The 13,115-nt window shown below is 33.2% G+C and overlaps 1 protein-coding gene across 1 annotated transcript in view; it reads right to left on the reverse strand.

Moving 5' to 3' along the window:
* LOC138711652 (procollagen C-endopeptidase enhancer 1-like) overlaps positions 1 to 13,115 on the reverse strand; it is a 1,452,145-nt gene that overhangs the window by 448,434 nt on the left and 990,596 nt on the right. The window contains exon 4 of the mRNA XM_069842784.1: positions 6,901 to 7,115. Coding sequence (XP_069698885.1) covers positions 6,901 to 7,115 — 215 coding nt within the window. The remainder of the gene's footprint in view (positions 1 to 6,900; positions 7,116 to 13,115) is intronic.

Consider the following 13,115-nt stretch of genomic DNA (forward strand, 5'->3'; position numbering starts at 1 on the left):
ATATAAAAGTTTTACTGCTTCTTCGAGAAAGATAACACTCCAGGAGTGCATGTAACAGCCAAGTTTGACTCTTAAAGAAATGGAGAAATAATAGACTTGTTTGTAAGTCGCTGAATTTCCATAACCTCACAAAGAAATCCAACGACAAAATCTGTTGTCAGCATCTTTATCAGAGCGAGTCAATTATTTCTGCGGTACAGAGATAGAAAACAATTCAAGCTGTAACTATACGAAACGATAGAGTTATAGGCACGAAGCTAGAAGAAAGTTCATTGTCAGTATAGGATTTCTACATATGAAATCAATATATTTAATCTTTACTAACAAGTGATGGATCATTTAGGCACAAACATATTATGAGATGCTTAGATGCAAAGTCAACAATCTCCAATTTTTTAAAATTAATTTGCTTTATGACAGCATAGGTTGTCCGTGTTTTCTCACGATATGCAAAGCTTATGTGAAGCAAAATCAGCTTGAAAACTGGGGTTAGAAGCAAGGCTGGTGATTTTTTACAATCTGAGAAGCAAAGCCTACAATATTCAAAAAGCTTTGATCGGTGCCGCGAAACTATTAGGATCCGAGTTTGCGCAAGAAGTGGCATATTTAGCATCGATTTTCAAGTTAATATATTTCGTAAACGAGGAAAAAGCGAGACTAACGACTATCACCACGTTTTTAACGAAAGAAAACTAGCTTAAATATGCATTTTCAATAAATTTATGCACAATGACCTTGGAAGTTTCCCTTGTTAGTTAGGCAGGCAATTAAACTAATCTGTGAACTAACGAGGAGTCGTCAGAATTGTGTGTAGAAAATTACTTACATTCTTATCTCTATAATATTTTAACAAGATGAACAAAGAAACCTTAAATGTTTTGAATATGTGAAAAAATATCTTGTGAATATATTTTTCATGACAATAATATTATTTTTGTAATAAAAATTCAAATTTCAAGCAAAGAAATAAATTTAGAACTCTGCCACAAACCTGGAAATCTTCATTTCAAATGCAAAGTCCGCAAAATACACATATGAAATGCCAAAACAGCAATCTCCAAATGAACAGTTTTATTATCTTGTTTCACAGTTAGCTTTAAAGTAAAAATATTACTAAACATTGCTTTTCTGATGTCAATTTACATATACAAATTGTTAGTGTTAAAATTTTCGTTCCGTGAACACCTATAATAGTGTTTTGCTTATACTATAACATTTTCCACAGTGAGTATAGCTGACTTTACTTCTAGGTACCGTAATTCACATCTTACTCGTATTGAATAGTAAAATTAATCTAAAAGAGAAAATGTCCATCATTTACTATAACTTGTCTATGATCGTAATTCAGCTGGGATTAATACTGTTCATACCACAGTAGTATATACAGTCACGAAGCTTGAGTTGTTGAGGGTACTAGGAACAATAGAATGTGCCGGTACTATTTCGCATTGTCTGTAATGGGGCGATAGTAGCGATCCTAGTGGATAGCTACTATCTATGGATGCATATTTCCTACATATTGAGCTTCGTGACTGTATATACTAGACTGGTCATACTGTATTCTGGTAAAATACTAGGGGATACTCTGCTGAAAATCCTCCACTGAGCTTACAGTTCTTTGATGATATTTTCTGAACCATCTTTATAAGAAACTTCCCCATCTGGAGAGCCATATAAGTGGAGAAGGAATTCCGTTTTATTCAGATATCTTATGGAGAAGGTATTAACAGAACTAGAAATGAATTCATGATTAGGAACTTATGCTGCGGCCACCGGCGTAGCTCAGTCGGCTGAGACTCTTGCCTGCCGATCCAGAGTTGCGCTCGGACGTGGGTTCGAGTCTTTCTTCAGCTGATTATCTGGTTGGGTTTTTTCCGACGTCTTTCTCAAACCGTAAGGTAAATGTCCCATAATCTATAGCGAATCCTCGGCCTTATCTAGTCAAATACCATCTCACTATCACCAATTCCATCGACGCAAAACAACCTAGTAGTTGATATAGCGTCGTTAACAAAACTAAAAAATAAACGCATGCTGTGAACAGAAAAATAATCTCTCAAGATATTGAAAAAAATTAAACAAAAATATGTTACCATTTTGTGTGGCTAAATGTTGCGATAGAGTGTGGAACGCAAGGGGTAAATAAAAATGGCGTCTGACACGCTGTGCGAATAATTTGTTATTTATGAAATGCGGTCATTATAAACCTGACAGAATTCTACTCTGGCGCCTACACAATATAAACTTGACAGGAATTTTAATTGATCCAGTTATTGTGAATTCTATTTATTATTTTATAATTATCAGACCCGTTTTTGTTCAAAATCCAATTTTCGCTTAATATTAAAGTCGACCGTGCGTTTTCAATGAAGCAAAATCTACGCATAGCTGCCATAACTTTCTACTGTTCATTGCAAAACATAAACACGCAACCCTATGACTGATTCAATTCGTCGCTATTCATGGTTTCGCTGATCTCACAGCTCACATCAGATCAACTGTAGCACATACACTCACTAAAATATACACACTTTCCTTTTATCACTAGAAATCAGAAAATACTGCGTCTTCACTCATATTATTTGGAAGTTTAGTTACTAAGAAGATAATAAATTGTATTTAAGCTTGTCGCCATATAATTATTGGCGGAAACATCCAGTGTATCTTTAGATTAGATTTAGATTACTTTATTGTTATTTTTACAAACATAAATTTAAATTTCACCTCTGAAATAATAACTAGACACAATGCTAAACAAATTAGACGTCAATATAATCATTACAGACATTAAAAAAAAATAAACCTTGGTACCTTTCAATTCTACTTAAGTGTCAGACAATTAATTGACACTTTAAGTTACTTTATTTTATTTTTGCAAGTATATAATCAAATTTCAACCTTTGAAATAATAATATAATTCATAGTGTAGCTAAGACAACGATATAGTTTAACTATAGCAACTATGTAATCTAGCTATGACAACCAGGCAGTGTAGCTAAGACAACGAGATAGTTTAACTATAGCAACCATGTAGTCTATCTATGACAACCAGGCATTGTAGCTAAGACAACGAGATAGTTTAACTATAGCAACTATGGTGTCTAGCTATGACAACCAAGCAGTGTAGCTAAGACAACGAGATAGTTTAACTATAGCAACTATGTAGTCTAGCTGTGACAACCAGGCATTGTAGCTAAGACAACGAGATAGTTTAACTATAGCAACTATGTAGTCTAGCTATGACAACCAGGCAATGTAGCTAAGAAAACGAGATAGTTTAACTATAGCAACTATGTAGTCTAGCTATGACAACCAGGCAGTGTAGCTAAGACAACGAGACAGTTTAACTATAGCAACCATGTAGTGTAGCTATGGCAACCAGGCAATGTAGCTAAGACAACGAGATAGTTTAACTACAGCAACCATGTAGTCTAGTTATAGCAATCAGGCAGTGTAACTAAGACAACGAAATAGTTCAACAATAACAACCATGTAGTCTAGCTATGGCAACCAGGTAGTGTAACTAAGACAACAAGATAGTCTATCTATAGCAACCAAGTAGTCTAGCTATGTCAACCAGGTAGTCTGACTATGACATCAGATAGTTAGGCATGGAGAACAGGTAATCAACCTATGGCAAATAAAGAACATAACTATGGTAACCAGGTAGTTTAGTTGCTTGTTAACTTTAACTTGTTAACTTGATTACAGTTCCTTTAACTTGGTATTGAAACTACCAAACAATTTCTCACATGTTAGGATATATTTTATTTAATTATAAGTATATTTTATTTATTTATAAGTTAGAGTGTAACATTTTATTCTTATGAGCAGTTTTATCAATATGTTCTTGATATGAACTAAAATATTTTAGGATCTCGGCACGCTCTTTAGCCATCAATCGGTACTAGTATTTTGTTTTATTGCATTGGGAAACCAAATAACTAACTTAAAGTCTCCTAAGTATGATAATTTTTGTCGACTGTCAATTTTTCCTACGTAAAGACCTTCATCAATGCCGATGTACATGAATATTTAAAGAAACTTGAAGCGAAGCAAAGAAGATTTTTTTATTCGCTTTTGTTTGATGAATGTTGATCAGAATTTGATCCTACGAAGCAAGTGTTCCGTAATGAGGATTTTTCTTGGAAGTAAAAAAAAATTGCACGGGGAATTGAAACTCTCAGTTTGAAAAAAAAATAAAGTAATACGTTTCGAGGAATTCTGTAAAAGTGTTACTTAATGTGCCTTTGAAGTTCTGGGAAATATACTAGATGAATTCAATAAATCAGCACTTTAATAAACGTTTATATACAAGAACTTGAACGACGTAGAATTACATTTTTAGTATTAACATGTGTCTGTACGATAGTTTTATATTTCTAAATTAATGTGATCATCTTATAGGCCTAAGTGTCAGTGGTATATAATATGTATTAGTTCTTATTCAACCTGTAGACAATAGTAAGAAATCACCGAGATCGGCATTACACTTCTAGTGAGGTTATGCCAGTAATATGGGATTGAGACACTCTTTATGTCTGAAATATCAACAGTAGTATAGTTACCCTAGCTACGTAACGAAGATGACGTAGTGCCTAATCCAATGTACCGATGAACTGCTGTAAGCGAAGGTTATAGGGTCTGTCACCCTAAACAATTCTATTAAAAAATACATATTAGCTTAATCTTTCGATTAATTTAAAAAGTAAATTATAAAGACTGTTATTCCAGATAACATGGAGTAAATTAGTTTATACGCCTAACAAACGAGAATATCAACTCAATCCCTAGACGGATTTGAAAGTTCAATAATACTAGAGATTAATACTCAAGATATTTCAGTAATATGAGACACTGTCAATCTATGAGAGAACATCGGTCCAGTATTCCGATGTTTTAAAATGTTTAGTAATGGGAACTGTTATTGTACATTCTGTAACAATATGAGATAGCGTCAATCAATGTGTGTTGATGAACCTGAATATTAAGTGACAGGAGATCGTGAATGTAGGCGACTACTTTAAATACTGTACCAATCCAAAGTGAAGACTAATAAAAGATAGAGTTGCCATAAGAAATTAGACGAGCTTAAGTCATTGTATTAGCTTAAAAGTCAAGATAGAGGATTATTTACTCCAGCTAATTTCAAAATTTTAGGTAGTGGCAGTTTATTTTACCATGAAATAAAAGACATGGTTACTGTTACCTCATCAATTTTAATAACGTATATCTCCAAACATAAGCAATAAACATCTATGATATGAGCTGATAACCGATCTACTTTCAATATGATGTAGTTTTAACTCAGTCTAACGATGAACATAATATATCAATGATAGTGTCAGCCATACTAGTACTTTCACAATGCGGAATATTGTGAATTAATTCTATCCATAAACATAAAACTTCACTGTTAGCTGCCGTTAACTTGGCTTACTTTTTAGTATGACATTGTTCCAGCAGTACCTAGCTAAGTTTTAGTATGACGTAGTAACAACTAACGTCTGTCAATTGACAAAAAAAAAACAGTGATAAAGTCAACTACCCTAATATCTTTACAACACGAGATGTTGTAAATTCATAACGATAAACATAAAATGCCAGCGATAGGGGTTGTTAACCTGGATACGTTTTAGTATGACATAGTTCCAATTTACGTCTATATATGGAAATAAAACGTCAGTGATAGGACCGGTTACCCTATTACATTTACAATATGAATTATGGTAAACTCATATCTATAAATAAATACAAATCGTCAGTGATAGAGTCTGTTAAAACAGCTAAGTTTTTAAAGAAATAGTTCCAAATCAACGTCTATCCATGAACATAAAACATCAATAACAGGGCCATTTACCCTAATGTGTTTACAATATGAAATATTGAAAATTTATATCTATAAATATAAAAAACCATCAATAGGGACTGTTAACATAGCTAAGTTCTTTTCACGTGACTTAGTTCCAATTCGCGACTATCGATGGTCATAAAAATCAGTGATATGTTCAGATACCCTATTGTCTTTACAACAAGAAATGTTGTAAATTCATAACTAGGGTACCGATAGAGACTGTTAACCAACTTCTAATATTTCCCAGTTACAATTCACGTCTATCGATGGGTCCGTATAAAACATCAGTTATTGGGCCCGTTACCCTAATACGTTTACATTGTCAAATGTTGTGATCTTATGTCTATCGATGGACATAAAACGCCAAATAAAGTGTTCTTAAACCTATCTAAATTTTAATATGATATAATTCTAACTCACGTCCATTGATGAAGACGATGGACGTAAAAAATAAGTGATGGGGTCATGCATCAAATTACCTTCACAATAAGATATGCCGTAAATTCATAACTATCGATGGATATAAAACGTCAGCAATATTGGCTGTTAACCTGACAGTTTAAATTGACGTCTATCGAGGGATAGAAAACATCAGTTATGGGGTCGGTTATCTTAGTAACTTTACAACATAAAGTGTCGTAAATTCACTCCTATCCATATACATGAAATGCCAGGAATAGGGTCTGTTAACCTACTAAGTTTAATTTCAAATAGTATCAATTCACATCAATCAATGGACAAAAGCATCAGTGATAGGGTCAGTTATTCTAGTACATTTACAATATGAAATGTAAATTCATAAATATCGATAAATACAGAACGCCAGCGATAGAGGCTGTTAACCTAGCTAAGTTTTAATATAATGTAATTCCAAATCACATCTATAGATGGGTATACCCTACTACGTTCAGAATACGAAATATTGTCTGTGATAGGGACTTCTATTCTTTGTACTTTTATATCAAGTATTACTAACATTCATTAAATGCCGGTGATAGGGGCTGTTACCTTAACTACATTAACAATATATAATAGTGGCTACTCACGTCTGTCGATGAATCTGAAGTGTCCAAGGAAACCAGAGGCGTTGCCGGGCTTGCGATCCGTGTGAAATTCGAGAACCAGGCCGGGTCCCGAGCTGTACAGGACGTGGGGGATGTCAGTGAACCCTCCGCACAACAGCCCCGACCAGGGGGTGTACTCGTTCACTTCGGGGCGATCCAAGTGCAAAAACAACTTCAGAAAGTCCCCTCGCTCACAACTGTAACAAAGAGAAACAAGTTGTCAACGATACATTTTGAAGAATGTTTAAGTTGTTTTTAAAGGACAATTTTGTATTCACAATGTTTTACTCACTTCAAGAATTCTAGTTTAATCATATATTGTTGAATTGCCTTTGTGCACAATGAATAGCAGATGACAAAACAAATAATATAGTATGACATAATTTATAATATGATGTGACATGATGTGATACAATATGATATGAGATATTATATTATAATATGATATAATGTGATATACGATTTAATATGATACGATACATCATATGAAGGGTTCAGAGCCATAGTGGGCCAAGCGCCATTTATTAAAAAACGGAGAAAGCAAGGGTTAAAATTAAGTGAATACCATAATTTAATGAAGATTGATATATCATTTAGTTTTAATGTGTATACTTTATATTACTTACTATACGTTTCCATTGGATTATGGTAAAAACTTCATTTTAACCTTTGTTTTCTGCGGTTTGAGTAAATGGCGCTTGGCCCACTACGGTTCTGAACTCTTCATGATACGATATGACATGGTATGGTATGATATAATATATGATTTACATAACATATGATATGATATGATATATGATATGTGATATGATATGAGATATGGTATATGATACGATACGATATGATATGGTATGATATGATATGATATATGATGTTATGTAATATATGATATATGATAATTATATGATTTTTTATTTATATTGCTAATAATTCTAACAAAATATAATATATACAGAAAAACTTGATATGATATGACATTATATGATATGATATGATATGATATGATATGATATGATATGATATGATATGATATGATATATGATGACATCACATGATGTATGATATAATATGATACGATATGATATAATATGATATATATGATATGATATGATATGATATGATATGATATGATATGATATGATATGATATGATATGATATGATATGATATGATCATATATAATACATGTAATATTATTCAATATGATGTATGATAGGATACGATAATGTTATAATACAGTTCCATACAATATAATATGATATGATTCGGTACGATATGAAATGATATGAAATTTATCGTTTTGATTCGAACTGGAGTTCTTTTATGCATCTCAAAATATTGAAAACATTTAGAATTTAAATGTTGTAAGCAGCCGGTTCATAGAATAATAAGATTATTTGTTATCGTGTAATAATCCAAGTATATCGCTTGTGGCAGAAATGACAATTTCAATAAACGAAATTTCTCCAAAAAAATATCTGTCACATGATTTCTAGTAAGAATACTCTTTTCCACTAACACAGTAATTTGAAACGTCGTACCGATGCAATTAATCCATATAGAATAATTTGATTTTGAAATTCAGCTGTAATCTGGCTGTCATTAATTTCTTGTTATCTCCTTTAACCTCTGGAATATAACCGGTTTTACATCGTAACCGAGGCTGATGTACTGCAAAATTGCTCAACCAAAGTTAAAGTGGTAATTTTAACCACTGGTTACAGTAACCGATATTGATGCACGTGGTCATAAGCGTTTCCAAGGAAGATGTTTAATATTTATGCACATTAGTACTTGCTATTTTAGTTGTTCATATGACTGTAGTGACAGTTTATCCTGTTCACAATTGTGTTTTATTTGTAACATCATTGTAAGAAGGAACCCCTTCCTCATATTTCGTTATTTGTTTATGTCAGAGTTAGATCTATGTGTCATTGTTTGATGGCCATTTTCTGAGTAAAATTTTGTAGATATGAATTATCTGCACCTACCTATAAATTAGATAATGAACCACAACTACTTTATTGTTTAACTGAGAAAATTGGCATTACGCCACTGACATCAGGAACAGAGTGGAATGTAACAACATTAGAAATCACCACGTTGGCGATATAATAGCGAAAACCTTCCGTAATGATACTTATATAAAATATAAAGTTGAAATTTACAATTTCAGGAAGTCGCAGTTCTCATATCTCATACAGAAAAATCTCTCATTACGCCACTGGTATTCAGAGCAGTGTAATATGCAGGAGCTTCGGGGATAGTCACCGTGCTCATAGTTAATGGAATAACCCTTACTCCAACTGCTTATGTAAGACATAGCATTGTAAAGAAATCACAACACTCAAAACTTTCAACGGCGGTAACTCTGTCGTAACGCCACTGATGCCCAAGGCACTGTGAAAGTTCACAGCTGATGGATGTAACACTGAAATTGAGGAGAATTACTTTTCCGGTACGATTGAAAGAGATTGAAAATTAAGAATATGAGGGCAGTTCACAGTCGGTTGACCCTAGAGTATTCAATAATAAATCACTGCAAGAGAGTGGAAATATCGACTGTTCAAAAGGACGAACACTGTGGTAAGTAGAAATGTCTCAGAAGGCTTAGAGGTCAAATCCTTGGTCATTCATATCTCTAGACACATTTAAATCTAGGACATTCCTTCTCTTATATTTCTTCGAGGTCTTTATGTGAAGGACTGATGACCAGAGCTCAGAATTTTACATTTTGTCTTAATATGTAACTAAAAGTGTTGGAGAATTAGGTTCCTAAGAAAATTATATTTAATGTTAATACAGGGACATCATTTTATTTCTACTAACATTTCTAATATTAACCTGGCTACACTTTTGGCTTAAAGGGTGTGAACCGGAAACATCGTTTGCTACCCCCTTCCACGATTGAGTTCGTTGATACTGGCGCAAGATACAAACAAATCACTTTACTAGGTATAGAAGGGATGAAAAGTAGTTCATCCATTTACGTAAAGTAGGAAATATCGCGATTTTGAGTTTGATAATTTTCATTAGGGTTTTCTTTAATCAAAATACAGTAAAGTATTAACAATAAGTGATTTTACTCTCGAACTGAGCTGTTCGTTCGGACGTATGCAGTGTATATTATACTGTCTACTGCACATTAGCGTACAATATAGAGAATGAAGTTAAATTGAAAAATAATCATAATATGGATATTTAAACACATATTAGAAAATGATGGCCGTTAATTTCTATACAGGTTTCAGTTCTTTTTGCATATTATCGCACATAGACTATTATACCTAATTCCAATTACCAGTTTCGTCTTTCGTACTAGTAACTCATGTTGAAATAATTCTGTACCTACTCTATAAAAGAGTATCTTACGTACTGTAAATTCAGTCTTCACTTCTGCCCGATCCGAAAAGATAAAATTATTCAGACATTCTATCTACTGTCCGTCCAAATAGTTTTGTTGCAGGGTCCTAGAAAGGGGGGAAATCACATTACAGTTAATTACTTAACGAGGCCCTTTTATTTAAGTTATTTCACACAGTTGTATAATATTACGTAGACGTCCAATTCCTACCAGAAATTAATGTTTTCAGAAAAGAGCAAAGACAGCCCAGCCACAAAGGGACGGGCAGAAGTGGGTGGGGGAAACCGGGATGCGACATAAGCAAACGGACGACAGTACCTGAGCGAGAATATGATTCAATATTTAAAGCGAACCTATTTCTGGAACATACTATACTCACTAACACAATACTGTTTGTGTTTACTATGACCATAAGGCGACTTTGACTGTATACGCTTGGTTCTGTGTGGAGAACGGTTGGAGGGTGTGGGAGTGAAGTACATTCAAAAACTCAGGTACAATAAAAATTGAAGTAAAAATAAAATTATGTCCCTGTACTACATATTGTCATATACTTTGCACTATACTACATATTTTTAAGTTAATTACATAGTTCTACATAAAATTTACATCAATGCCAAATGTTGTTGAATTAAATGTTTTGCAAAGAAAGTAAATAATTATTTTAGCATAAATTAAAATGATATTATAAAAATATTAATACAATTTTAAACTCAATGTTTTCAAGTACATAATGGAGTATAAAGTAGAGTTAGGGATGTTTGTTTACTGATAGCAATTGCTTGAATATTAAATTTTGGTAGATGGAATTATATTTATTATTTGGAATTATTAAAAGGTAGATTTGAAATGGAAGTTATTTCTTTCCTTGTAGTTTAGCAGCAATAACTAAAAGAGCTCGAAGCAGTCCTTGAAAGAAATCGGGGTTACGCCAGCTTATTTACTGTTATCCAGATCTTTATCGGAAAAACTCGGAACCTTCCAGAACACATTCCTGTCAGCCACATCCATTTGTTTAAAAATGCACCAATAACCTTATGCGATGTTGACCTGGTCATTTTCTGTGCATGAGATTATATCACCCACGGAACTTCAACTCCTGAAAATATGGAGGAATATCTTGTAGCACATTGTGCTTCATGCCTTGATTAACTTAATAAATCGCATGGCAAACTATTATTTAATATTCATAAATCTTTCATCATCACCACCACCACCACCACCACCACCACCACCACCACCACCACCACCACCACCACCACCACCACCACCACCACCACCACCACCACCATACAAGGATTAAGCCATAGGCTCGTTCCGGTTTCATGAAAGCTAGAATTGTTAAAATTGTTCAGACCATCTTCTGTGTGGGCGTACAATATTTCTCTTTCCATGAGATCTTATAGTTCTGGAAATCTTTCTTCTGGCATTCTATCAATATGTTATTTCCCGGCGTTCCTATAATTAACTAGCCTATTCGATCAGTGAGTTTGAAAATATTTAATTCTTTTCTTATATCTTCATTTCGTTTTTTATCTAGTAGAGTAGAGCATTTCACTTCAATCATACTGATATAAACTATCACTGACTACATTGTTACTTCTTTCTTTAGACATCATCCTGATAGTGCTGTATTTTCAAAATTGTCTCATAACAATCTCTTTCTATTATCTAATATTATTTGAAATATATTAACATTCTATGTATTTTAGCTTAATTCTGCTACACAGTTTATTTCAGTGTTTAATTAATAGTTCATAGTATTTTGCTGTTTAATTCGTAAATAACTCTTATATATATGTAACTCTCATCTAAATCAAATTGTTGAATTCTTTGTAAGTTAATGCATATGTATATATACTTTTTGCTGGTTGAGTGGAAGAGAAGGCCTTACGGCCTTAACTCTGCCAGCTAAAATAAATCATCATCATTATTATTATTATTATTATTATTATTATTATTATTGTTATTATATCCCGGTATATTTCTTAGAAATCTCATCTCTATTGCTTCCAATCTTTGTTCTTGTCTCTTAGTGATCGTCCAACATTTCGATCCATACATTAATATAGGAACAGCCATTACTTTATAAAATATCATTTTTCTTTTCACTATTCTTATTCTAATTCATTGTTTCACTTGTTTCTTAACTATTTAACAAATTAAGGCTAGTTCACAATAAACCGGGAATGGAAACGACAACGACAACGAGAACAAAAATATTGTCAAAATAAATTTATTTAAATGTGAGCATTCACAATTAACTTTCACGTTCCCGTTCCCGAGCTCCGGCAAGCTTCTCGTTAATTGTGAATGCTCACATTTAAATACATTTATTTTAACAATATTTTCGTTCTCGTTCCCGTTGTCGTTTCCATTCCCGGTTTTTTGTGGACCAGCCTTTACTAACTTGGTTAGTCCTTAACTAACAGCTTTTGTAGAGTGAGGGATTATCTCACATTATAATCTGTCTCCACACAGTTCCTTTATCTTTTTCATCTGTAGTAATGTACTTACAGATTAAGTTACCTGTGGAAGCAGGACCAATGTCAGCTGTGTTTTATTTCGACCGTTACAATCACTGCTACACGAAAGCATTTTTTTTATAGCTCGACAAACGCATTCTTGCTGTAGTGTGTAACGGAACTAAAGCTGCATCTACACAGTTCAATATTCCAATCGCGTATGCATGCAATCTGGGAATAATATTGAAAGAATCAAGTTTAAAAGGTACATTAAATTAAGATGCATGAAGATTTTGTGTCTACTTGGTGAGCCGTTTTGAACGTCGTCTTCACTGCGTAAATATAGGCTATTAATTAATATTAAATATC

The sequence above is a fragment of the Periplaneta americana genome, chromosome 13, assembly GCF_040183065.1.
Source record: "Periplaneta americana isolate PAMFEO1 chromosome 13, P.americana_PAMFEO1_priV1, whole genome shotgun sequence".
Lineage (NCBI taxonomy): Eukaryota > Metazoa > Arthropoda > Insecta > Blattodea > Blattidae > Periplaneta > Periplaneta americana.